At 47.0% G+C, this 27,731-nt stretch overlaps 1 protein-coding gene across 2 annotated transcripts; it reads left to right on the top strand.

Moving 5' to 3' along the window:
• The first annotated feature begins 1,391 nt into the window (after positions 1-1,391).
• SLC5A9 (solute carrier family 5 member 9) lies at positions 1,392-23,168 on the top strand. Of its 2 annotated transcripts, none has more exons than XM_088169749.1 (14): positions 1,392-1,520; positions 2,205-2,276; positions 4,742-4,846; positions 6,659-6,823; positions 9,367-9,472; positions 10,047-10,127; positions 10,888-11,093; positions 11,922-12,057; positions 12,928-13,035; positions 13,211-13,361; positions 14,394-14,562; positions 15,073-15,288; positions 20,740-20,887; positions 22,269-23,168. In XM_088169749.1, exons 1-14 carry the CDS (start codon positions 1,392-1,394, stop codon positions 22,472-22,474), a joined length of 1,998 nt encoding a protein of 665 aa, XP_088025875.1. In that variant the 3' UTR covers positions 22,475-23,168. The 2 variants fall into 2 exon arrangements, with proteins under 2 accessions (XP_088025875.1, XP_088025874.1); XM_088169748.1 differs by having other exon boundaries at positions 22,266-23,168.
• The last annotated feature ends 4,563 nt before the right edge of the window (positions 23,169-27,731 follow it).

Below are 27,731 nucleotides of genomic sequence, written 5' to 3'. Positions count from 1 at the left end.
GCACCTGACAACATGCTGCTGCCATAAGCCTGTGCCATTCCAGTGTGTCCAGTGGACTCGTGGTAGCTCATGGCTGTTGGGAATGGCTTTTTGGATGCATTTTCTGGTCTGGGGTGAAACCTTTCAAGTGTTTGCAAGTGTTAATTGCTGAAGATACAGCACTGTGGGAGAGTGGGGTGAAGGGCTAGGTCAGGCAGGTACTTGGGGTTTGGGCTTCCCATGTGTGGAGAAGCATTCCTGGTTTGGGAAGACTGGAGGTGCTGTGGTTGCTTTTTGGGCAGGTATTAATGTATTTTAGGATTAGGCAACAGTCTTTTGCTTTCAGGTGCTGAGGTGTTAAGAGGGAAAAGTGTGTGGGTGAGTGTAAATCAGCTCTGTGCAGGGAGAGCTGCCTGTTTATACCAGGGGATTTAGGCTTCCAGATATTTAATTTCTGGTAACTGTACTTCAGCTTGTGGAAACATTTCAGTCTTGAAAAGCCTCTTGTGGATAATGAGCCTGCAGGGAGGAACTGCTCCCAGGGAGCCTCAGACTGGGGAGCAGGGATGGATGTGGGCCTCGTGTTAGCAGTGCATTAATGAGCAAGTAGGTAGCCAGCATTTGTAAGAAAACTCTGTGAGAGACGGGAATAAAACAAAGTGAGAGAGAGATTTTGTTGCCTTCCTTGAAACCAAGATCAAGCACAGCTCACCTAAGTTTAAAATGTCCCACGTGGTATGTCTGGGGTCTGCCTGGAGAAGACTGGAAGGGCTTTACCAGCCCCAGTAGAAACCTGTTGTGATCCTCCCAAAGCTGTCCCAGCAAAGGAGCAGAGGTTTGAGGTGACCCACTCCCTGTCTCCTGGTTCAGGGGGCTCGTGCTGGAGGGTGCCCACCTTGTCTGCAAACCAGGATGAGAAATGTCCTTGCTGAGGACCTGGGTTCACAGTTTGATATGGCACAGGGTCCAGCCCTCTCCTTCCTGCCCATGTCCTGGGACACAAAGCTCCTGCTGGGGCTGGCAGAGCCATTCCAAAGTCTTTTCCAGGCAGATCCCAGACCCTCAAAGCAGAACCATCTCCTACATCCCAGTGGGTGTCACCAATGGGTAAATGGGCAGGAGAAAGGACCACTGGTAAATGGACACGAGGGGAAATGGGAAGAATCCTCACACCACAGAGCTGAGTGGTGGCCCTCACTGTGAGCCATGGAGACCAAGCTCCTGCTGAGAAATGTTAGCCACTGTCCTGCCTGGCTTTTGCTCCTCACTCACACCTTCTTCACCCTGTTAATTATTACAAGGGAATCAATGAAGGCCAATGTGCACTTAAGTCCAGTGTGAGTAAGAAAATCATCAGTTTGCTCACAGCCATGAGCCAGGTGACCACAGCCATGAGCCAGGTGACCACAGCCATGAGCCAGGTGACCACAGCCTCCACGGAGCTGCCTGGGCAGCCAGGGGGCCCAGCAGCAGCCTTTGGAGTGGCAGACATCGTCGTGGTGGCTCTGTACTTCACCTTTATCCTCGCTGTAGGGATATGGGTGAGTCCCTGAGGGGGCTGGATTTGGGTCTGCCTGAGCCAGAGAGGCTTTGATGCTCCCTGGACTCCTCCTGGGTACAAAGGGGCTTGCCTGCAAATGGCATCCTCTGCACAACTTATCCTAGAGCAGGTGGAGCAGATTTGTGGGTGACAGGAATCCTTCTGTGAGCCTTCACTTCCACTCTATGTGGGGACAACTGTGGGATCACTCCCTGGAAGTTTTTCTAGGAATGATGCTCAACTCCTGTGCTGCAGAGCAGTCTCATAGCTGGGTGTGGACAGGCAGGAGGCGAAAGAAAAGCCAGGATTGTGCTGGAGAAGAATGAAACGGGACCTTAAAAACTTTGGAAAGATTGTTGCTAATGATATTTCCATGTTGTTTGGCAAAGGCCTCTGTCACAGACACCTACTGTGTTCTGCTTGGCTGAACTGTTTTTTCTTTCCCAGTTGGTGCATTCATGGAGAAGTCATTTAACAGGTACAAGCAGCTTCTTTCCAAAGCATGACTATCAGAAGCCACAAAAAGGGGCAGAAGCAGTGTGTGAAGCCTGGCATACTTAACAGATCCATACAATTATTTTGGAGCTGGTGCTGAGGCCAGTCACTAAGGATTCTCCTGGCTTGGTCTGACTCAAGGGTGGGTGAATGGAGGAAAACACTTCTGTTCTTTTTCCTGTGCTTCCAGTCATCCATACGAACGAGCCAGGGGACCATTGGAGGCTATTTCCTGGCTGGACGATCCATGACTTGGTTGCCTGTGAGTGAAATGCTTCCCTTTGTTTCTCATGGTTTGAAAACAATTCCAGGTGTGAGAGCAGGTCTAGTGAGGGGACCCAGTGGTTGCATGTTCTGACTGTAGTCTTTGGGATGAAGGATCTATAAGGAATCATCCCACACGTCTTTGCCAGTGGGCTGCAGCATGGAGCTGCCAGGCCAAAAGGGGAGCTCAGCATCTTCAGGGTTTTCCAACTCAGTTTCTCCGCTAAAGTCAGCAATAAAAATGTTCCCATTGATGAAAGGTAGGGAATGCTGGCTGCCTAGCTGGGTTTGAAACTTTTTGGCCTCAACTCATGATGTTCCCAAGTCAAGAGCATGAGGTAACCTAGGAATGTGCTATCCAGTAAAGAGCATTTAGACACTAAATTGAAAATAATCCCTAATCCCAGGACTTTCTGAGCCCTTGCTATTTAGAGCAGAGTTGAGTTTATTGACTAATGATGTAAAGGATATAATTCAAACCACTGAAGTAAAAATCTTCACTACAAAGGAAAAATAATCTATTGAAGGCACCTTTTCTTGGGAGTGAAAGGTACATATAAAGATAATTTGGAGTTGGAAAGGAATAAAAACACCACAGGAATAAAGATTCTTCTCAGCCAATGCCAGACTCTAGAACCATATATCTCTCCAGTGAGTCTGGGTAATGGAATGCACTTCTCAACCAAAACAGGTTTTCCCTTTTTTTACTTTGACTGTGCATTGCCCATAAATTCACTAGGCAAGATTTTCAGCCTCTTCCACCAGAGACACATACACCCTCTCTAAAACATAATTTCTTAAATATTCTTAAAACTTCTGTCTCAGCCAAGTGACATTTAATGCAAAAACTTAGCTTGATAGTTTTCTCTAATTAGGAGGGGGAAAATTAAAATATAGTAAAATTGAATACTTTTTTCCTCAATCTTTTTTCTTTTAAACAAGATTTCTGTAGTTGTGTTTTGGGTTTTTTTTCTATTTAAAAGTCCCCCAAACAAATCCCAAAACATCCTCACTGCTTTTGGCTCCAACCACAGGTGGCTACGGAGGCTGTTTGGTGCAGGTCTTGCCTCTTCTGAACTGTTTTATGTTCAGAGAGACCTCTAATGCTGTTTACTTCCTAGATTTGTTTGTCAGAGCTGATTCCACCTCTGCAGCTCTCCTGCAGGCTCAGTTCCTTGTGGCCTTCACCCTGAGTACATGACTGGCTTATCTGCATTTTATTATTGTTTTTATGAGAGTGACAGGCTTCAGCTGTGCATTAAACAGCCTCAACTAAGCCCTGATATGAAACTACTGGTCCTGTGCAATGTATCTTTTTTATTTCTGTGTCTGATCTACAGATCAGGAAAACTGCTTACATTTCTTGCAAGCATTGGTTGCAAAGTCCTGTTGCAGCAGCTTCTGTACCCAAGAGTTTTGTCAGACAGACAAGAAGGCAGAGTCAGTGTGAGTGTTGATGCCATATTAATGTTTTACCTTGCCCAAAGGTGAGAAGCAGATCAGCTTCCATCATTGCTTGTTTCACATGTGGCAGTACTAAGGAGAGAAAAGCTCCTCATAGGTGATGTGCCTAAAAGCAAACTGTAGGATGAAAAGGGCTTGACCTTGTCCTTTGGGTAACTGTTCATTTGACCCAGAGAGAGGTTTGATGTTGGCATGCAGAAAGGAGGTGAGGCTTTGTGCCAGTAAAAGCAGTAATTAAGTCAGATAGCCTCAGCCCTGTTTAAAAAGCCTCAGAGCTGGCACTCTTACAATTAGGGTGTCAATGAGCCACGCAGGGACATCCTACCCTGCCCACAGCCTGCAGCTGAAGTAAACCTGAGGCATGAGCATCTCCCAGCCTGCTGCAGAGCTCCATAGCTTTGAACCTCCCTTGGACACTAAACAAGACCTGCATGCTCCCAGCACGTCCATGCTACAGTTCAGGAATCCTCTCCCTCAGGAGGAGCAGTGACAGAGCACTCCTGTCCCCATGGCTCTGTGAGCCAGCACCACACATGCTCAGAGCAGCACTCAAAAGAGGCTGTCAGCAAGACATGGGGAGGTAGAGCAAGGGTCAGCAGGGTCAGACATGGCACCTTGCTGGCTGCCTAACAAGGGAATGGGGAAATACACCACCTTTCATGGACACTGAGGAATCTGTGGTGTCACCAGACTCCCCTCCCTCTGCTGTGCCCCGTAACAGGTGTGGCTCTTGGGGGAAACCACTGGCAGAGTGAGTCCTGATTCCGAGATTAAGCTTTGCACTGGAGTGGGGGCAGTGGAAGGGAGCAGGAACATGCTTTAAGATATAAAAATGTTTCCATTCACCTCTTGAAAAACCCTCCTCTCTGTTAGCAGCCACCTGCCTAACTGCAAGGAGATGAGATCCCGGGGAAAGTCTCTTTGGGGGAAATGCTTGGGTTGGTACAGAAGTTCCTCGAAGTGACGTTCTCATTTTTTTCCCTGTGCCCTGTGTTTCAGATTGGAGCATCCCTGATGTCGAGTGATGTGGGCAGTGGTTCATTCATGGGGCTGGCAGGCACTGCAGCAGCTGGGGGCCTTGCTGTTGGGGGCTTTGAGTGGAACGTAAGAGTCACTTCTGTTGTCAACTAAGATGTCACTGTTTACAAAGGGATTGGGGTTTCTCTCCAAATTCAGGTGTTTAACAGTATCAGCAGCAACAAGTGCTCAACTCTCAGGAGAGAAGCCTCCAGACATTCTGACAGCTTTGGAAACATGAGATCTTTATTTTAGTTTAAGTGGAATTCACTAGAATTATTAGCTCTTTGGCCTTCCCAGTGGTACATGGCCTTATTTTTAAGCTTTAGTCTGCACTCGTGAAGATTAAAATAAAGGATAATGAATGCTGGAAAGGTACTTGGATAATCACAGGATTCTGAGTACAAGTAGTTGAAAAAAAAAACCCAAGAAGAAGCAGCATGTGCTCCCATATTCACTGTAAATCCATGAGAATCAGCAACTCTCTTCACCTGGAAGCTGCCAAAATGTGGCATCTCTGAACATCTGGGTGTGAAGGCAGGTCTCATTCTGCCCTGTTGAAGCAGCCTGGAATATTGCCACTGACACCACACAAGAGCATGAAAACCAGGCCCTTGGTGTGTGGTGTTAATGAAATTTCTCAGCTGATGAGGAGTGAGATTAGTGCCAGCCTCACAAGAAGCATCACTCATCTAACTCTGAATCTCTTTCCAACCTCAGCAGATAGTGTTAGTAGTGCCAAGCACAGACAGGGCCCACCAAAAGCTCTCTCCTGGGGTATGTATTCACTGCAATGTGTTTTTTTCTAGACCATTAAGGTCACCTTTAAATCTTTTGTGAAGAAAACAGAGACTGTGTTCAGCCTGGTGCATGTAGGACACAGTATTGCTGTACTCAAAGGAAATATATCCAAGTCACTTTAGAAGCTCGTGAAGACAAGACTATGTTTCAGGGCAAATCTAACTTCATGAGTTCAGATTAATTTATTTCAGATTGGAAAGAGAACTTAGATATGCCATTACTCTCTCCCTGTGCCATGGGACATCATTCAGCTGGAGGAATCTTACGAGCATCTTTCACCTCAGCCAGTCTCTGCCACTGCAGGAGCCACGGCTGCTCTCAATCAGTCACTATCTCTGCTCATAGGGATCAGGGTTTTTTTAATGAAAACTTAAATAACTGATCAAAATAAATGTAAGGGTGAAAGATAAAGGCTGGAGACAACCAGGAGGTGAGGTTTGATGATCCAATGGCTTTCATTTACCTTTAATTTCGGGCTTTTGCTGGGAATCGGAGAAGAAATTCATGAGAATGCCTTTACACTTTCCAAAAGGCTCTTCACCTGTGGCAAAGCAACTAAAGTGCCTCTTTATCTACCAGTGACAGAAGCACATCTGCGCCAGCCTGCAAGGAGAACATCCCAGCAGAGTTTTGCTGTTGCTTATTTTTATGCTCCGCAGGGACGGTCTGCTGCCTCAGCCTCATCACTTGCTAATCAAGCAACAAACAGATGCTCCCATCCTGCTCTGAATCACTTAACTCTTCACTGCCACAGCATCAGTGGTTTTAAAGGCCACCAAATGTGCCACCATCTCTTCAGAGAACCAGAGCAACAGAATACCCCACCTTGCTCAAAAGACATGGGGATGGAAGAGGGCGTGACACCCATGGCAGAGGGAAATACAGGCCTTAGGAAGAGATCTTCAAAAGCTTCTTACTGAATTGTAACAATTCCTTCAGCTGCTGGCTCATCTTCTGAGCAGGGAGAAAAAGTCAGTCTGCTTCTCAAATACATTGCATGGCCCTGTACCTTTCTGCTTTCTGACCACTGACAGAAGAGGGGGAAAAGCTGTTTCCATGTGTTGAATCCTGTGTCTTTATTCTCTGTCTCTTTAACAGGCCATCTGGCCACTGCTGGCTCTCGGCTGGATCTTCTTGCCTGTTTACATCGCAGCAGGAGTTGTCACCATGCCTGAGTACCTGCAGAAGAGGTTTGGAGGGCAGAGGATACAAATCTACATGTCCGTGCTGTCCCTGATTCTCTATATATTCACCAGGATATCCGTATGTATCCAGCTGAACACAGCCCTGGTGTCTAGGGCAGGGGTAGGGCATCCTGGTACGAGGGCAGCTCAGAGAGAACTCCTTGAGAGGAGCAGCCCTGCTCCCAGGAACAGCAGCAGTGTGAGACTGTGCTGCTCTTGCCTCTGTATTGATCATGGAGACCTTTCCTAAGAGAGAGACAGAGCCCTCATTAAACAGCAATGCACAGTGAGAACTTTACAGGGATATGCAGCTAATTACTAAACAGTGGAAGTACCACGGACTGTCTGCCTGTTTTTCCTCTTCTATCACATCAAACCTTAGGCATCAGAGACAGAGGAAGGACTGCATTACCCCATCTGAAAATCTGGCTGGTTGCATCTTGTAGAAATGAAATTCTTTTAAATTATCATAAACCTGCTATTGTTCTTCTAGTTGAGTTTACAGCATTAGGTATTTTATAGTTGTTCCTCTCTCTTTCTCTCATTTGTGTTGCCCAAAAAGGGTACTATGAAAGGGATGTAGGTTCTGGCTTAAGACAAAACTTACCATCCTTTCTGGATTGCTTGTAGCGTTGTACCCTGCTGGTAACCAAAACCCAGTGTAGCCTACTGGATATTTCCCCCTTTTAAATACCATTCACAAAGAAACAGAAGTTATGCTCAGATATTTACTAAGAGCTACCTGTGCCCTTGGAGGGAGAGGAGTGTATTTGAGAGTCCATTACAGGGACTGAACAGGCCAGTCCTCTGTCTCCAGCTGATTATCCCAAGATCAGTACATGCCAGTTTTCACTAGACCCTGCTGAAGTATTCAGATGTCAAATTGCCTTAGAAGAAACTGACTGGAGATGAAACGCTCCTGTGGCTTCAAGGTCCTTCTCCCAGGCTTATTATGTCTCAGCTCCTGGGAAGGGCATTAAGAGGAGTTCCAGGCTGGGAGTGTGGGATAGATTTCCTCCTCTAATGGGCAGCTCTTGGTCATGTCACCCACTGCTGTCACCACTGCCTCCAGCTTTGCTCTGTGGGATCAAAGCATTGCCCCTGGTGGCAAAGTGAGTTAGGTCTTGCAAAGAGGCACTTGAAGCCTCTTTAACTGTGAAGGATAAATGGCAACTCTCTCCTGCAGCAGCCCACAGTGAGCACAGCCACACAGCCAAGGTATGAAACAGAGCTGTCTTTCAGAGTGACCTTCAGCAGAGCAGTATTTGCCAGTGCTTTTCAGAGCAGGACCCTGGCCCCCATCACGGCTGTTTCATCTCAGTGGTTTCTCCTCTGAGCAGCCAATTCACGCGTGGCTGACGGATGTGGCTGGGGGAGTTTATGGCCATGACAGGTGCTTTCTATTAAGCAGAGCTATTGTTTGTGGAGAGCTCATTTAGCGGCTGGCTGGACAGCAGGCACTTGGTTACAAGAAGGATTTTTCTCTCTGTGTTTTCTGCCCAAACATAGGTCAACAGCCAGGGCACTGCAGAGTCTTGTTGGCTTGCAAAGAAAACAGAGATCTCGATAAACAGTGTTGTCAGAGAACTGATCCTGCACGAGTACAGAGGTGGTTGTGTTTCCTGCTGGGAAGCTGAACCCCAGAAGGGACAGTGGTTCCTGTGGTGTAGTGGCTGTGCCTGTCGTGCCTCAGGCCTGCAGAGGTCAGGGGTTGCACTGGCTCCTTGCTTTTAAGGTGCTCATTTCAGATGCAGCAAATGGAATTCTTGGCCCATCCCTTCTGTCTCACTTTTCAAAGGTCTTCATCTCACCCCATACCAGACTTGCAGGTGTCCTTCTATCTGCTTTCCCAACATAAACATCTCCCATATCACCTTCTGCAATTTTGAATGATGTTATCTGTGTAATTCCAGGTTTCACCTGGTTTCTGGTGTCACTTTCTGCCAGAAGGTCCAAACAAAACACAGCTGATGGGGGTTTCTGCATTTCTAGTGAGGTCCTCAGCAGGTATAACCTGTTTTTCTGGAGTCACTTTAATATGCTGAACTGCACCAGCAGAAAAACCACCTGTTGACCTTCTCAGATAAACAAATCATGGTACAAGACATCAGTGACTCTTAAGGAGTCATTCAAGTGGGAGGGTCTCTGGACCAAGAGGCCACCAAGAGGCAGCCCTGGGAAGAACAAGGTCTCTGCTATCTCCCCTCTTTCCCTCCTGTGTGTGCCTGTGGATATATGGGCTCTGCTCTCCAGGGATGTGTTCACAGCCACCAAAAGAAATGACAGTTTACACCAGTCCTTCTCTGTGCCAGCCAGGATTCAATGACTCAAGATGAGTCTTTATTTTGATGACTCTTTAGTCCCTTGGCATAGCACCCTCGTTTTCACCCTCCTGCTCTCCCAGATCCTGAAAGCTCTGACCTGGAGGAAAGTTTTTCCTTACAGCAAAACAAGGTTCAGAGCCAAGAGTCCCGACTGTTCTTCTCCTCCCCTTCTAGTTCACCTTCGTGGTGTCCTCCCCTGTCAGTGCTTTCAGCTGCAGAGGGCTGCCGGCTGCTTTATTAGATTTCACTTGCACGAAGCACTACTAATGCCAGACTGTCCTTGTTTTTTTTATTCCAGACAGACATTTTTGCTGGAGCATTGTTCATTCAAACCTCTTTGGGCTGGAACCTCTACTTGTCCACTGCGGTCTTGCTAGCAGTGACTGCTGTCTACACCATAGTTGGTAATTAGCTGGTTTTAAAGGACAAATTTTAAACTGGAGCCTAGGGTATAAGTTTCCCATTTCCTAAGAGGGGAAAGAGTATTCAGGTCTTGGTCTGAGGGAGAGATTGCCCCAGTTGCTGGTAGTACCTGCCTTGTCACTCACAGCTGTTGGAGAGCTTTGACTCTTCCACTCTTCCCTCTTATCCCAAGAGAAAGTGGTATGGTGGGAGCATCACTGTTTTTAGAAGATTTTCTAACACTGCACAAGGCTCTTGGCTCCCTCTGTGCAGGAAGGTACCACTGCCCATATTTGCTATTTTGTTCCCTTTCTGCAAAATTAGCAGCTTTAGCTGTTAAGATGCTGAGCTGCCTCCAAGTTGTCTCATGAACACAGAAAACCTTCCACGCTGTTCCTCATGGGAGGGCTTGTGACAGCTGTGGGCTCCAATGGAACAGCTCAGAGCCAGCTTCTCCCAGTGGGTCTGTCCTGAAATCACAGGGCTGGGGCTAAAGAAAGCTTTTTTTTCCAGTTGAGGTACCTGTTTCCCTGTGCACAGTGACACACTGACTGCTGTCTCTGGTTTTCCTGGCAGGGGGTTTGACTGCTGTGATTTACACAGACCTGATACAGACCGTGATCATGGTGCTGGGAGCTTTTGTCCTCATGTTCATAGGTAAGGGGAACCTGCAGTGGCACCACACAGCAGTTTAGTGGTCCCAAGGCCACTAGACCTTAGCAGGGTGCCTCACCCTTTCATGTGTGGTGCAGAAACGAGTTTCAACCACTCACAGAAGTGGTGCCAGCACAAGTCTCATTCTCCAAGCCATCATACTTTCTTCATCCTTTGTACTAACTGTATGGAGGTGAGGCTCTGGATAATGTCACCTCACTGTAGTTGCCAAAGAGCTTTGGAACATCCCATTCTCAGAGCCAAATTCAGCTCTCATTATGCCCATGTCAATCCAGAGTTATCCTGCTGACTTCCACTGCTGACTTTTGGAGTTACTGTGGATTCATGTGGGTATAACTGAGCGTTATAAAAAATAAAGAGCAACAAGGAAATGATCATCATCAGTCTTTGTTTTAAGCCTTCTTGGCAAACAGAAATATCTAAACCTTTTTTCATGTTATTTTTTCGTGCTCTAGCTCTTGGAGGGTGTATAAGTGAAAACTAGATGCTGATGACATTGCAGGGATTAGGACTATGGAGATTTTCCTACATTGATTCTCTTCCAGAATGTATTGTTTAAACGACAAGGACTCTAGGCAAAATCCAGCTGACTTCCATAGAAACTTTGACTGCAAAAAGCAAGGGTAGAATGAAAAGTAAAGGAGATAATTGGAAGATAAAAGAAAAGTAATCACGATACTCAGATAAGATAATAACTTTGCATATTGCAACAGCCCTTAAATCACTGGCATTTTCTTTACAGGATTTGAAAAAGTTGGCTGGTATGAAGGACTTCAGGAGAAATACAGAACAGCAATACCAAAGATCACAGTCCCAAACACAACCTGTCACCTCCCACGTGAAGATGCCTTCCATTTGTTCAGGGATCCCATCACAGGAGACCTTCCCTGGCCTGGCCTTGTATTTGGTCTCACTGTGGTGGCTCTTTGGTGCTGGTGCACTGACCAGGTAAATAAAATCTTTCCCTCAGCAGACAAACCACCACAAGTGTTATTTTCAGTCCACTCCTCAGTCTGTGGATATGTGAGCTGAAAAAACACTGTGCCTCTGTGTGCAGGAGTTGCTACTTTTTTTAGTGGTCTAGACCAGAATGTCTCACTCCTTCCACCTTCTCAGCAAGCTGCTAATTTTATGCACTTCTTAGTGCAGTGAGAACAGGTTGTTTTCATCTGTCTTTATCCCACTGTGGGCTGGCGAGTACTGGGAGTCTTCATGCAGTTAGCATGACAAGGATATAAAAACGTGAATCTGGAGCTGGCTGTGCTGTGACCTTGAGTAGACCTCCAGAAAATATTCCTCCATTCATATTTCCAGATGTCTCATGTCCCTTATTCCTTTTCAAGCTACAAACAAGGAAAGCTGCGTGTGTTTCTCGAGACATGGTGCTTCTGTACTTTCAGATGGGACAATTATGAAACCCCACCACTGAGCTTTTTCCAAAACACCCACAGTCTGCTTCATTGTCTCTTCAGTGTCTCTTGCTGCAATACAGCTGCTGTCTCCAGCCCTGAAGGTGGCTTCATTTCAGTCAAGGGTGAAATTATTCCTGTAAAGGAAATTTCCACGCTGCCCTCTCCTGTAGCCTGTGGACTGAGCTCTGAGCGGTGGCAGCAGGCTGCAGTCAGCAAGGTGGGAAAGCTGTCCTTGGCATGCAAAACACCCTGGGATCCTGCAGGATGGAAGTCATCCCTGAGAAGGAGAGATAGAGGGAATGGATCCTGCTCTCCCTGCTGTGCTTCTGTTTCATTCTCTGCTCCCTTTCTGCCCTGGTTGCAGGTGATGGTCCAGAGGTCTCTCTCTGCCAAGAACCTTTCCCATGCCAAAGGTGGCTCAGTGCTGGCAGGACATCTGAAAACGTTGCCTGTGTTTTTCATTGTCATGCCAGGAATGATCAGCAGAGCTCTTTACCCAGGTAAGCCTTCCCATCCTCCTTGACATGGGGCTCCATACCTGCTGTGACCACTAATCCCACACAGGTCTGCCAGCACTTTTACATCTTAGAAACTGCTGTCCTGCAGGCATGTTCATAGAGATTCCTGTTGCACCGTGGTGTTCCCAAGCCCTCCCTCCACCTCCAGTTCTCCCAAGTGGCAGAAATCACCAGGAATAGCCATAAGGGACACACTTTGCCATTGGGGCATATATCTCCATGCTGTGGACATTGCATTCATCTGTCTGTCTGGAGGGAGTCAATGAAATTAAATTCATGGAACACTGAGGTTGTCCTTCAGATCCTATGGATTACATCCATTAGGTATTTTGGAGAGTTTTAGGAACCTATCACACAGATTCATTTAGGTCCTGGTGGATTAGGCTAAACAAGCCTCCCTTAAATCCCAAGGAGCTCTCATTGCTGGTTTCTCCAGAGCCTTCCCCTTTCCAGGAAGAATACCTTGATTAGAAGAACCATTCCCAGAGGAAAGAGCCTGTTTCCCAGGTTGCCTAAATAGGACAAGTGAGCCTCCAGCATCCCTGGGAACCCAGCTGACAGATTCATGGAAACAGTCCAGTTCCCACAAGTGACAAATCATCAAGGATTACAGTTATGCAACACCCTGGAGAGTTTTAGCTGTACCCTGAACAGAATTTCAAAATATCATCCCAAAGTTTCACCTCTATTATATGATATAAAGCATTTTCTAGCTCCACTCATTGTAGCTGTATTCCACCTCTGAATTTATATGGAACAGCACAAGACATCAGGATTTGTTCCCTTGAGCTAAACAACCTATGGCTCAGTGGGGTTTGCACTGACTCCTTGTCGTTTCCCTGTGCTCCACAGATGAAGTGGGCTGCGTGGACCCAGAAATGTGCAAAAGGATCTGTGGAGCTGCTGTGGGCTGTTCCAACATTGCCTACCCCAAACTGGTGATTGAACTCATGCCTGATGGTGAGCCTTGTGGAGCTGGGCTTGAGCCAGGCTCTGCCTGGGGGGCATCAGGCTGCCCTTACCCATCCTAAGGATGCAGAAATCTTACTGCAGACAGCAGACAGCAGGATGGAAAAGCAGTGCTCAGAGCCCCAGGGCTCAGTCCTGACTCCCCTTCTGTGTTTTGCTCCTGCAGGGCTGCGGGGTTTGATGATTGCAGTGATGATGGCAGCCCTGATGAGCTCCCTCACCTCCGTTTTCAACAGCAGCAGCACCCTGTTCGTTGTGGACATCTGGCAGCGGCTGCGCAGGAAAGCCTCCGAGCAGGAGCTGATGATTGTGGGCAGGTCCTTGCATTTATTTATGTCTCGTTCCTCTCTTCATCTGTTCTGAGTGCAGCTTTTTTACATCCCCCAGGCTGGACTCACTGAGAAAAATCTGGTGCCTGCAGTATAGAGCAGGACCACAGCTCGGGAAAGAGCATTGTGTTTTCCAGCTTCATCCTGGATAGGCCTGGTCAAGGAGAAACTCTGAGTGTTCCACTGAGCTAAGCAGATAATTGTCTCACTTCTCTCAGAACTTATTATAAATACTGCTTTAAATGTAACTTTTAGAAAAGCCAAAAGTGCTCTTGAGTAATTGTCACCAGAGGTCTATAAAAATGTTATTTTTGCATCAGACAGGAGTGATATGTTGCAATTACTTCTTTTTCTTTTTTATTTTTTTTCAGGGAAAAGTGCGGAGCTGAGCCTCCCAGCTCTGTGTCTCTGTGATAAGTTGTAGTGCTTTGGTGCTGTGTTATATCAGGGGCATATAAAGTTCTCCTTCATTCAGGGGAATTTAGGCTGCATTCACTGTGAAGGTTTTGCTCTCCAGTCATGAGCATTAAGTTCTAAACCTTTCTGAGGTGTGGCTGAAGGCTGCAGGCAAACTCACAATTCACCATGGCAGAGTAGGGAGGGGACAATTCAGCAGTGTGGACAAACCTCTGTGGCACACAGTGCAAAGGCAGAGGAAGGTTACAATATTCACCTGAGACCCCAAACACAATTTTAATAAGTAGCAAACGAGTTGGAATTTGGCAAAGGTGAGAGACTGAGCACATTACCTGCTTAGAAAGGTGGCAGAAAGATTGCTTCCACAAGCTACCAGCTCCTTCTTTCTGTCATATCCAAGAGCAAGGTCATTGAAGAGCATGTCACACTTTAGGACACACCAGACTCATTGGGAGAACAATTTTCTCTTTTCCTGTGTACACAAGGAAAGGTTCTTGAGGGTGATGTGTGGATTTTTTCTTAGGAAATTCCAAGAGCAATTGGGAACATGTTTTGCTGCAAATCTGCCTACAGAGTTAATACAATTTTATTCTTCTCTTTCAGAGTCTTCATCCTCATCCTTGTGGTCATCAGCATTCTCTGGATCCCAATTGTTCAGTCAGCCAACAGTGGAAAGCTCTTTGACTACATTCAGTCCATAGGCAGCTATCTATCCCCACCAATCACAGCCCTCTTCATCTTGGCAATCTTCTGGAAGAGGATTAATGAGCCTGTAAGTGAAGTGTCAACAACCAATTGATACATGTACTTAATTTGATAAAATAAATATCTCTTCCCTCAGTACTTAGCCCTTGAGACACTGAATTCGGAGCCAGTCCAGCTCAAGTGTGACAATTAGACAGCCTTTCCTGGCACACATTAGTGGATCTTAGCCCAGTCTCTAGGGGATGTGGGTTTGCTTCTAAGAAGTCACTGCAAGTGGTACTTTTCAGCAGTCCCATTTGAAAGCATGAAAGGGAAGTTGTTCTGCCATTTAGTGTCAAAGTATCATTGGAGGAGTGTTGTTAGGAGGAGATTCTTGCATTGTTTGTACTCTATGTGCTCCATGTTCAAGGGCAGAGAGAGAAAATGAGGATTTTTACCTGAAAAATTTCTCCTTTGATGTACCTCAGTGTGGATTTCCATCAGGCATAAAAAGTCTTGGGAAAGAGGGAGAGGAGAGGGAAAACTACACCCAGAGGTAATTTGCAGTGACCTTTTCTCTGTGCTTGCCTTTTCCCAGGGGGCTTTCTGGGGCCTCATGGCTGGGCTTGCTGTTGGTCTGGCTCGGATGATCCTGGAGTTTGCTTACAGTGCCCCAGCCTGTGGGGAGGAGGACAGGAGACCAGCTGTGCTGAAGGACGTGCACTACCTCTACTTTGCCCTCATCCTGTGTGCCCTCACTGCCATTGTCATCGTCATCATCAGCCTCTGCACCCCATCCATCCCTGAAGAAAAGGTAAGTGACTTGCAGTGACACTCTTTTCCCATACCAAAAATCCCTGGGATCTGCCCTTTCCTGTTCCTGCAGTGGCTAAGCAATGGTGTGTAATGCATATGCTGCCAAGAAGCCCTTGCTCCTCAGCCCTCTCTATTCCCCAGGTCACAGAGTGTTAATGCTGCTGAGCACTGAGTGCTTCAAATTGAGTGTGAGTTCCCATGCTGTGCCCAGAGCTGGGCAGACACCACAGCCCATCATAACTGGAATAGAAAGAAAAGAAGAAGGGGAAGGAGATGAAATCACATTACAGAGCACTGCTGAGGAGGAATTAAATATATCTAATTGTAGCATCTAGCCTGTTTCAGCAGAGCCAGCATCAATCTTGCAGGGAAACAAGATTAATATCTTTTGCAACATGGGCATTTAAGAAAATAACATTTTGTCCCAGTGTGATCTCAATTAAATTTAATAACTTTGAGGGAAGCACAACTTTCTTTTACTTAGCACATTAAAATTGTGCAGAGTTGGGAGGCTTTATATTATAAAAGCTTAAAGCAACTCTTCCCAGTCCCAAGTTTTAAAGCAGCTGCCAGTATAACAAAACGGCCACCTACCTCTCAGCAAAGGTTACTGGATAGATTAAAAAGACCTATTTTTTCCTGTCTAGCTGCATGAGAGAGAAAATGTTATGATGACATCAATCTGTTGCTACCTCATAACTTGTAAAGCATTAACCAGCTCCATCAATGTTGATAGAATATTATAGGTGTCAAAGGCACCCCACTCCTAAAGATTACATGAAAGCAGGTGCTCAGATAGGGGAGAGGAGGGGGGAGAGAGGCTGTCTTTGTGTCTGCTTGGAGATAAACTCTCAGCTTTTATTAGCTATCAGAGCATCCACATGGGAGAGAGAAATACTGGCAAGGAGGCACCATTAGTTCTGCTGCTTACGTTGTTCATGACTGCTCAGGGGTGGCCAGATGGTTGCCAGCAATTAATTACTGTGGTTTAATGAGTTCCCACTCATCATCTGACCTGTGATAGCTAAACATGTGCAGTGCTCCCTGCCCACAGCAATAGGAAGATAAGATGTATTAACACAGCACTGGTGAACAGTGAGCATCAAACCAGCAGTTCAGGAGATGGAGAAACTGGTCCCAGCACCTCCAGGCTTTTTAGTCTGACCTCAGAGGTATGAAAACATTTAAAGCATCTTCCAAGAGGGGGAGTTCAGCATGGAACCCACTATAAAAGAATCAGAGAAAAGAGGTTATGACCTTAAGAGATTCCCCAGGGGAGATTTCAGTGATATTTCTACTGAAATGAGTGAGTTTATAGGTGCTGGATGTAAGTGACCTTATTTGACACATTCCTCAAAGAGCCAGGGGTATGGTCAGGGAGGGCAGGATTTTGTCTGAAGCAGTGTGCAGTTTTGTGTGCAGTTATCCCAGAGGAACAAAGGATGAGAGCTGGTGGCTGCCCTGCCTCAGGTACCTCTGGAGAGCCAGGGAGGGAGGAGAGCTTGCAGAAGGGCAGCACTGGCCAGGAACTAACATCACTGGACTTTTTGGGGGAAATTTTCTCAATAGGGATGTTCAGGATAGCCTTTTAATATGCTATGGACCCCACATAGTGCTGAGCTCAGTGCCCGACCTCTGTGTAAGAGATTCTGTTGTAGAAAATGAATGAGAATTAATGATACCGCCTGTGGCAGTGAAAGGCTGGACACAGAGACTCAGATCAATTATCTGATATTTGTGATGACCATCCCATGTGCTCCCTGTCCCTCAGTGTCTTCCCACCACAAGGAAAATGGGACGGACTGCCAGGAAATTCATGCCACTGAACAGTAGCTCATTCCCTCTTTCTATAGCTCGATGGGAATAGGAGAGTCTGTCCCCATTTCTTTTTGTCTTGTTCCATTCTGTTTCTACTATTGATCCCCAGTTTCATCAGGATAAGTCTGCCCACGTTCCTCAGAGAACAGCCAAAGGGAAGGCGTGGGGTTTAACTGAGGCAGGAGACAACTCTGCTGGGTTTCTGCCAGTCTGGCACGATTCTGAGTGGGCAGCACCGAGACCAAAGTTTTTCATTTTCCTGTGTCAGATTCACCCCAGGCTTTGCCCTGGATGTGAGCAGAGGCGTGGGCTTGGACCATCACTTCTGGTGACATGGTTTGTCATGGTTTGTGCCCTCATCTCCAGTGAGTCTGTGCTGGGCTGGCCCAGGTACACGAGTGTTTGAGGAAGGAAGGGCAGGTGGAGATCAGGGTGGATATGCCAGGCTCTGACTGTCTGGGTAGAAACTGGCTCCTAGTTTTAGTGTTTGGCCATTATTTACTTGGCATGCAAGTGGGCAAACCTGTGGTGAAGAGCCTGAGTGTCCCTGTGAGAGTGGCTGGGAGGGGGACACTGTGCTGGGGGTCCTGCATGAGGATCTCTGAAGCTCTGGTGCTCCCTGGTTAATCAATTCCCTTCCTGAGCCTTGGTATTTTTCTCCTAAGACTCGTGTGGGGCTGGTTCTGCTCATCCTTAACTGCAGTGCTTGGGGATGGAATGATGAAAGACATGGTACAAGAGCTAGGAATTGTGTCATTTGTTTTGTCAAGCAAAAAGAGTAGAAAAACAAGGCGGCAAAGACAAAGCTGAGGAAATACAGTGATAGATCATACCTCAGCAGATGTAAATCACCACAGCTCCATTGCCTTCAAAGACCAGCAACAGCTGTTGAGCACAGTTATGTTGCTTTGCACCAGCTGAGGATCTACACTGGACAACTTTAAATATTGAATCTCAATGCTTTTGAGATAGTAAATGGGCAAAAGGAGAAAAGAGATTTGTATCTGATGTTAGAGTGGTACAGCTAATGTTCCTGGCTTTAAATGAATTACAATCTGAGAACTGCAAGCTGTAGCATTTTCTCCTGCTGTTTTGGACACTCTCCCATCCCTGTGGTGATTGATGCTGTGCTGGAAAACAAGTATGCAAGGAATTTGTTTGGTATGCTCCAGAGTTCATATGTCTTCATTGTAGGTAGTCCATATTGTGTCACGCCGTCCTTGAAAACCCTGCAAAAGAGCTTACAATTAAATTTGAGACTGTGAAGCTGAAACACAACTGTCAGGTGCCAGATGGCATTTTGGAACAGAAGGATTTATTCTAGTTTACAAACAACAAAAGAAAAACTTTGCTGAGTTCTTGCAAACTCCCTTGCCCAAGGAGACTGTGAGGGAGAAAAGGGAGGGGACCAGCCCACAAAGCAGTGAGTGCTGCAGCAGCAGGTCGGCTCCCCAGGGGTCAGGGCTCACCCAGACAGGCTGATGGATTGGCAATTCCCCCGGTGTACTCTGGGCTTGGGATGTTTTCCCTGTGTCTTGAGGTCTGGCTCCTCTTGGTGCACAGCTTAGGAGGAGCAGCAAGCCCACCTGGGCTGGCCTGAGCCCACCCTGAGAGCTCTGAGTGCTGCACTGGAGCTCCCACAGCATCACTGGGTGGCACTGGGAGCCAGACATGCTCGGCTCTGTGTGTGCTGACAGGAGCAAACTAAGGGGGGACACAGGGCACCCCAGGACACAGCACAAGGCTCCCTCCTGCTCCTCTGCCCTTGGGCATGGTGACCTCAGGCAGCACTTCCAAGGTCCCAGTCGGTAAAGCTGACACAGCTCCCCTGTAGGCAGTTCTTAGTTTATTTTCCTGCTTTCTCCAGGCACCCAGGACACTGCCATCACCTGCCTCCCTTCCCCATCCCTTTGGGAGGCTGTGCCAGGCAAGCACAGCTGCACTGTGGAGGCTTCCATGGCCACACAGAGCTGCTGCTCTGCCCCACACCAGTGGCAAGGAGGAGAAAGGGGGATCTCAAGGAATGCAGCCAGCCCAAACCCACCGGAGCTCAAAGCTGGAGTGGTGCTTCACCAGGAGCTCTCTAGGGTGGGGGCTTGCTTTACCTGCCATGGAAGAGGCACCAGCTCCTGGGAGGGTCAGTGGCATGGTGCCATGAGGTTCCCTGAGTCTATGTTGCTTTCCATTGGGAATTGCTTCTCTCTGGTGGAGCCCAAAATCCAGGTACACCCCAACCCTTGAAGATTTTGCTGCAATGTGCAGAGACAGTGGTTCAGTGACACATGAGGAGAGAAAAGGAAAAAAGTTTTAGGAATCCTTTAGTACCCTGAAACTTTACTATGTTCCAGTGACATTTCCTAAGTGATTAAAAAAAAAAAAAAGAATTCCTGAGAAAGATGAGGATCATCAAATCAAAGCAATTTAGCACTTCATGACAAGAAAGATTAGCCCTGCCCAATGCTCATCTTGGTTGAAAATGATTTAAATAAAGCTATAAATCTTCTGGAAATTATGCAACATTCTGTGTCAGCTGGAAGCTTCTGCCTGGATTTGTGTGTGCAAAATTCAAAAATTAAACTGACGTTACTTTGTAAGTGACCCATTGGGGGAGTTCATTTCCACACGGGCAGAGCAGGGAGGCAGCTGCTCCTGGGGCACGTGTATGGCTTTGGCTGCCCCGTTGTCACCAGGGCAGCTTTGCAGTGTCCCCTCTGTGCCCCTCTGCCAGGCAGCGTGGCTGGGAGGGGAGGGCAGCCCTGGACCTGGCAGCTGTGTTTGGGAGGGATGGATGAGCCTGTCCCTGCTGCCTGGCCTGGCCAGGGCAGGGGTCAGGAAGGGCCACCGAGATCCTGGCCATGCCAAGGTGAGCCACAGCAGCAGCAGGCCTGGCTTAACCCCAAATCCCTGAGCGCCTGGGGTGTGTGACCACCCACAGCTGCCAAAGGGCCACTGAGGTTTGCAAGATTAAGGTCTCCTGTGCACTCCCTGTGTTCCAGGGAGAAGACTTTCAGGCTTGTTCCAGGATAAAAGTTTCAGAACTTGGGCATTTGTAAAGCAGACTGATTGTCCTTTATGGCTTTCTGCAGGGACAGGCAATGTCTTGTATTGGCCCATCAGAGAAATCTGGAATTAAAAAAAATCTTCTGAGAGCACAACAGCTGTCTGTGACTGACTGCATCCAGAGAGGCTATCTTGGCTTACTTTTTGATTTATTTTTATTTATTTGATTTTATTGCTCTTCCCTGTTGGAGGGCTGCCATCCTGGATGCAGACCATCATTATTTTGGATCAATCACATGAGCCTTGCAAATAAGACACTGCTTCTCCAATGTCTACTAAAGGCTTACTCCTCAGAGACAGGGATGGAATAAGTTATTAAAAAAAAAAATGGAAGGAGAGAAACCAGATTATTTCACATTTTTTCTCAGCTTTTCAACTCTAGCTGGATGGTGCCAACCTTCTTACCCAGGGTGTGGGCATCTGTGCAAGAAGGAAGGGAGGGAGAGTGGGAGATCACCCCAAACAGGGCTCAGCATCACCTTGGACCTGTGCCCCCCAAGGAGGGAGATGTCTGGGTGGCCACATTGGGACAGACAGACAGTGACCAGTTTCTCTCTGTTCCACTTTGCAGCTGGATGGCCTCACATGGTGGACCAGGCACAAAAGAGCACCTGCCATAGACCCGAACAACTGCAGCAGTGAAGCAGCAGAGACCACCCCAGAAGACAGAGAGAAGGACCTGGTGGAAACTGCAGATTCAGGCACTAAGGAGGAGGCAGGTAAGGGTCTGAGTGTGAACAAACACACTGATGTGCCTGGCAGTGCACAGCCAGCATCCCATGCAAATCTCTAAATGAGGGGCCACCTGGTCCATTCACTGTTCCATTACACTTTTAAGGATGTGACAAATGAAAGTGTTGTGGCTCTTGGACCTCCTAACATACCTTGATGTCACATCCCTCTGAATGGCTCTGAAAAGCTGCCATTTCTGGAAAAAAGAGCACCAAAACAGCAGCACAGTCTGAGGGGACCAAGGGACCCTGGAAGCAGACATGTGCACTTTGTGGATGAACCCAGAGACCTCATTTTCTCATTTCCATGATGTCAACAGGATCTTTTCATCTTCCCTTAGGGTGTAAGCCATGGTTAAAACTCAGACCTTAAATAGCTCTGTGTCCTACCAGAGGTATTTAATAGGAAGGAAGGCAGAGCAAAGTGAACTGAAAGAATCACCAGGAGACAGAACAGTAGCAGGAGATGCTACATAGGCAAGTTCTTTTCAGAGTAGACAGAGCTTTATTCTGCAAATCTATTAAAAAATGCAGCTTAACCTTCAAAGGTTACAGAAAAGGAACCTCAGAATAAAGACACACACAAGATTCCTTCACTCCTTTCATTTGCTGGTCAGTCCAAAGAACACTGGAACCCATCACAGCCAAGCTAAACAGAAGTGAACATCTAAATAAATCCCTTATTTTTTTTCTTCCCCAATAGAGTAAATTTGGGCTTAAGTTGAATGCAGTAACTCAGCATTATTTCTTATTTCTTATCAATTCCTAGTTCACTAGCTCAGATTTTTATAAACAAATATCTTGTTTTTTTGGTAATTAGCAGAGATGAGGAAGGAAATGTGAAACACAGCAGTTGACAGTTTAATGAGGGTTTTTTTCTGGGTAACACCTTTTTCAAGGCCTTATAACATCCTGTATTTAAAAAAAAAAAAAGGTTATATTTGGAAAGAACAGCAAGTTAAATACACACAGCGTAGGACTGACAATTAAAACACACACTTCACCTGGCATGCCATGTGTAATAAACAAGCTGGGATATCTCTAAATGGACCATCATGCTGTCAGGAATTTTTAAAAGTAGATGGAATCTGGGTTGAGCAGGAGGAGGAAGAGGTTTGTTAATTAACTAATGAGTGAATGGTGCAATCAACCGACTGCAATCAGGCTGTGCTGTACATGGTCTAGGGAGAATTTTCCTTTTCCCTTTTCCTTTTCCTTTTTTCCCCTTCTTTCCATCATATCTCCCATGCAAGGTGCCTCTCAAGCCCCACTCCAGACTGGCCAATGCACGGCCAAATAATTGGGAGAAGGGAGGGAAGAGCCCCAGTAGTTTCCAACAGCCATTATTTTGGTCCTTCTCTTGCAGCAGCCAAGCGTCCCTGCTGGAAAATGGTGTGTATGTGGCTGTGTGGTCTGTCCACCGGCCCCACGCCCACCGTGTCCCAGGAGGAGAGAGCTGCCCTGGAGCAGAGACTCACCAGCATCGAGGAAGAGCCCCTGTGGAGGAATGTGTGCAATGCTAATGCCATCATCCTGATGACCATCAACGTCTTCCTCTGGGCATATTTCGGCTGAGCTGGGATCTGCAATCACATGGCTCTGGTTGCTCTCACCTTCCTGTCTGAGCTGGGAGCAGCAGGTGACAGAGCTCCTGGTGACAGTCCCTGAGACACTGCCCTTCCCTGGGGACACTGCTTGCTGGGAATGACTGTGGGGCTCAGTTTCTCCGTGAGGGGTGACCAAAACTCAGCACTGCTCACATCTGGGGTGCAGGGGATGTGTGGGGGACGTGGGGCAAGTCAGGAGGTTTGGGGTCAAGTTTTAGGGTGCAGAGCTGAGCCCAGCAAAGAGCAAAGGTTTTGGAAAGCCCAGCTGTGGCATGGCTGGGGTCTCTCTCAGGGCTGACTTTGCACTGCTGTGCTTAGGGGAAGGAGTTCTGGTTTACAGTGCTGTGTGGAACACTAGCTGTGGTTTTTTTTTTTAATATGGCCAAAATTCAGATGGGATCCGTGGGGAACTGGAGTAACTCAGCAGTGACAGCCCTGGCTCCCACAGCCTCCCCACAACCCGTGTGTGACCCCTCCCACCCCAGCCCTCCTTGGCATCAGCAGTGGCTACAGGGGGCTTCTTGCTCTCTCTGAGCCCCCCATCCTGCCCCCTCTGCTGCACGAGGGCTGGGCTGACACCAGCCTGAGCCTGTTTGTTCACAGGGCTGATGCTGCCCCTTATCAGCATTTCCAGCAATAAAGGTGCCTGGGTAACCAAGCCAGCCCTGAGTGTGGTTATTGTGGTGATCTGTCCTGCTCTGACACACAAAGGGCTCCCTGAGACCACAGCGACCTGGCTGTGGCAGGGAAAAGAAATATCCTTGCTTGGGGCCTGGATCAGCATCTCACTTCCTTGAGCAAGTTTGGGCTTTTCTGACCCATCTTGGTGCCACCGTGTAAAGAGACAGCAGCACCCACTGTTAACACCTGTGCCTGGAGAAGGCTGAAAATGCCCACAGGGATGGGACTCTGCATCCAAAGGGCACGTCCAAATCACCATGGGTTGTGTGGGGAAGTGAGGGCACACAGAGAAGCACAGCACCATAAAGGTGAAGAAAATGAGTCGTGAGTCAGCAAGGAGGGAAGAAACAAGGCTCTGTTTGCACCAGGCACAGGAAAGCTGGGCCATGATTTCCCTGCTTATCCTCAGTCTGGATGGAGCAGGATGGGGTCTGTGCTGGCCTCATGCAGGTCAGTAAAAGCATTTGCTCATTCTAAGAGGAAAAAGTAGATTTCCTTTGAACAAGGGAGCTCTCAGCACCATGAACTGCCACCCTGCCACAGGAAGAGGCACCTGACACAGAGCTGGTCTTGCCTTTCCAATATTCAGTTTCAAGCCCAGATCAGAAGGTGCCTCAAAACATTTAGAGAAAATCAAGTTACCAGCAGTGATTAATAGCCGGCAAATGTCTAATAATAATAATAATAGGTACATTTTTAATGCATTTAGAAATACCAGGGCTCTCGCCTCCTCACCCTGGGCCACAGAGACCCTCAGCAGCTCTCAGCTCGATGGCTTTATTGGCTTTTTTGGACCACACATCCCCCTTTAAAGCATGGGAAAGCAACACTGAGCAGGATGAGAAAAACTGGGGCAATTTTTAAAATATTTGAGATTGCCTTTTCCCCTAAGAAACATTCAGTTTTGCAGAGTAGGACTGAATTTCACTCTTTTTTTTTTCTAATGACAAAATACTTTTGATCTTTGGTTATGTGATGAGTTATCCCCATCTCATCCTACAGGTCCTTGAAGGTAACTTTTCCTTTGAAGTGATGTTGATGTTGGTTAAACAAAATAATGCACTTTGAGAGCTGTGACTGCATCTCCGAGCTTGGCCCTGAGGAGTGGAGACACCCACACTGCCAGATGCAGCCAGCTGTGCATCCCCAGGAGGAACACATTTCATTGGTAAACTTTTTTGACTTCACCACTCTGCTTTGAAGCACTGAAATGAAACAAAGGAGAAAAGAATGATTGGGGAGGGGGTGTCTGAGAGGTTTTAGTGAAATAAAGCAAAGTCGTCTCAAAACATCTTGACCTTTGCTTGTGTTTTCTAGGAAAACAATGCAATTAGTGGGAAGAAAACCCAAAAACCCAAATCAATCAAAAAAATGAAACTCCAGCTGAACAGGAGCACTGTGCAGGCAGCAGGGGATGAGTTGTGGTGTCCTAACAAGAACACATCGCTCTCAGGCTGGAACCAATATCCAAATGCATTGGCAGCAGATGTTATTAATGATGCCAATACATATTTTCTTATTAATCTTCCATACTAGGCTTGTGTCTATCTGCAAATGATTATCATTCATTTTCCTGACAAATCTATCAAGATCATTTATTACTGTTCAGCAAAGGATCTTCTTTTAAACAAAGATTAATAACATTGCATTTTATCTGGCTGGCTGAGCCAAAGGAAATGAAATTAACAATGAGCCCTACAAACATGTCATCACTTTAATTTACCGGAAAATATTTTAAAATGTTATTTAAAAGAATATACGCTGTGGTGGGCACAGTTTATTACAAAGGAAAAGAATCAAACCACAGGCGTTTTAGCAGGGTGGAGAGTAAGCAAACAGGGACTGTGAATTCTCTGGTTCCTCGCACTGGAGTTCTGGGACAAGGAGGGAGAGGCACCCACAGCATCTCTGGCATGCCCAGATGGGCACTTGCCCAGGGGAATTGCAGCTGGACGTGCCTGTTGCTCAGTTGAAGTGGATCCTAACCAGGATCACAGCTCCCATTCCTGCTGGGAGCACTGCCCTCCCTGTGCTCCTACAGAAGGGAACTCCACCAGGGTAAAGCTCGTGGGGCACTCAGGGAGAGGAGGGCACACGTGGACTGAGTGCCAGAACCCTTCTGTACTTTTGCTCCCTAGAAGGAAAAGAAACAAACTCACTAAATTTACATGGTTTAGTTTCCTTTCTCCTGCACTCTCTTTTAACTTTCCCTCTCCCTCTTTTGAGTAAAATAAGAAAATAAAAATAACAACAACAACAATAATATTAATAAATATACACCAAAGAACCTATCAGAATTCCCTTTCTACTTTTACTGGTGTGGATCTAAAATCCTTTGAGGGGAGCAGGGAGGGCTATAGACATCCAGTGACTCTTTAATTCCTGCCTTGGGATCCTGTATCACACCTGAAGCCACCTTCAAGCCTTCCCTCCCTTTGTCTCACAGGCAATTCCAACCCCTCTGTGTGTCCATCTCCAGCACAGCTCACAGAGGGTGACTGAAGCGTGTTCCATCTGCCACAGGCTGGCACCCAGCTGCCAGTGCTGCCATTCCAGCACAGCCCAAGATCTCCTCAGCAGGAGCTGGGCTTCCAGCAGTGCAGGATCACAGCCCTGCTGTCCAAGCAGGGCCAGATGGCACCACCATGCCAAGGACAACAAACAGGCATGAAGTTGTCAGAGGCTGAAGCAAAGTCAGCCTGAGCTACCGAGTTGGTGCCATTTCTGATTCCCAGGAACAGGCTGTGCCCAAAAAATCTGCAGAGAGGCTCCTGGAGAGGGCACTTGTTCCCCAAGGAGTCCCTGTGCCACAGGAGCAGGGTGGAACAGTGCCCACGTGTGTGCAGAACAGGAGCATCTGCACACAAAACACCCAGCTCCTGCTCTGGGGTTTCTGTGCTGGACTGTGATGGGGCTGCTTGACAGCACTGGAGATCAGGCACTGGGATGGAGATCATTGGGAATGGCTCCTCTGCCACTCTCCAGTTTAGATTAACCCAGCAACCGTTAATTCTTCATTCTTTAATTCTTTAATTCTTTATTTCTGTTGGAAGGACCAGGGAGGGTAACCATTTTAAGAACCCGTAATTACTGCAGCATGTGTTCCAAAGAGAAATGCTGTTTTGTGACTTGCTCCTGTGGTTTCCACAAAAGCAGCATCCAGTTTAATATGTGAGACTCATAACCAGCTCACACAGTGCAATAGTTCACTTCAGTTTGAAGAAAAAAATATTCTGCTGGAAGCACAGCAAGTAGCAGTGTCAATTTTTCATTAACCTACAGCCACTGTCTCTGTAGACTTACAGCTATGAGTAAGATTACTGTTATAATTTTTTCTGGTCCCTAAGGGAAGGGAAAAAAACTTCTCAAAACTTTTAAGGTCATTAAAAATCCACCTTTAAATTGGAGGTAGTTTCAGTTTACTCTCATATTTCAAAATCAAATCTTAGCTGCAGCCTCACATCAAAGCAGAAATGTCAGTCGCTTTGTTTCTACTTCTGTGAAAGAAGTTCCAGCTTACACACGAGTTGAATGCCAAGTAAATAGATTTTCCTGGGGAACAAAGGCAGCTTTCTTTTGTTTGTTTTAAACATATGTAAATAGAGTCCCAGGGGCTGAACTGCCTGTCACTTCAACCAGGTTCACACTCATGTCACTCCAGCTGGTGATTTCTGACCGACCTCAGGTCAGGACTGCAGAAGTTTCCCTCCCCACTCCTCCACAGCCACATCAAGCAGCTGCTCGTGCCCTTCCCTTCCAGCCTCACACCTCAGCAAAGAGGAAGCAGAATAATATGGATTCCTTTTTCGCCAGTTTCTTACTCTTTTGGGTTTGGTTTTGTTTTTAAACTTTAGTTACAGAATCACAGAAATACTCGGGTCCTCTGTCAAAGCCACTGTGGTGGTCCTGAAATCTCTGCGCAGGGCAGAGCAGGGTCTGGAGCCCCTGGATACCACCAGTGACCAGCTGGGCTGTGCCTACACAGCCATGGATTAAAGGCTGATGGCACCCACTGCTTCAGGGTCAAGGTGATGGGGGGCAGGGAAGAAACAGGAATGGATTGATAACAAAAATCACCTTCTCTGGGTTTGTGTGTGCTTTTTTTTAGCAGGAGGGCACCTTCACTCTTGAGCTTCCTGTTTTCAGTACCAGGCAGTTAAAGAGTGGAGCATTATCCTCACAGAGCCAGGAGACACCGAAGAGGAGCAGGACCCCTCCACACATCCACCTGCTCCAGGGGTCAGAGCTTGGTGCAAACAACACTGAGGGCAGCGTTTGATCCTTGTACAAGCCACACACTTCACAGTTGGCCTCGATGGTTCTTGTGGGTCCCTTCCAGCTCAGAATATTCTGTGAAATCTACTCACTTTTTTTTTTTTTCTTTTTTTTTTTTTAATTTAAATCAGCAGATCAATGCAAAATTGAGCACTTCATGCTTGTCATTTCCAAATGACTCGGGTTATATCTCAATCTTCAGCACTGGTTTTGGGTGTAAGACTGGGTAGCACCAAGGGATGCATCAATTTATAGGCTCTGCAAAAGCT

This window comes from Sturnus vulgaris, chromosome 9 (genome assembly GCF_052056855.1).
Source record: "Sturnus vulgaris isolate bStuVul1 chromosome 9, bStuVul1.hap1, whole genome shotgun sequence".
Taxonomy (NCBI): Eukaryota; Metazoa; Chordata; class Aves; order Passeriformes; family Sturnidae; genus Sturnus; species Sturnus vulgaris.
This window is presented reverse-complemented; position numbering and strand designations above follow the sequence as displayed.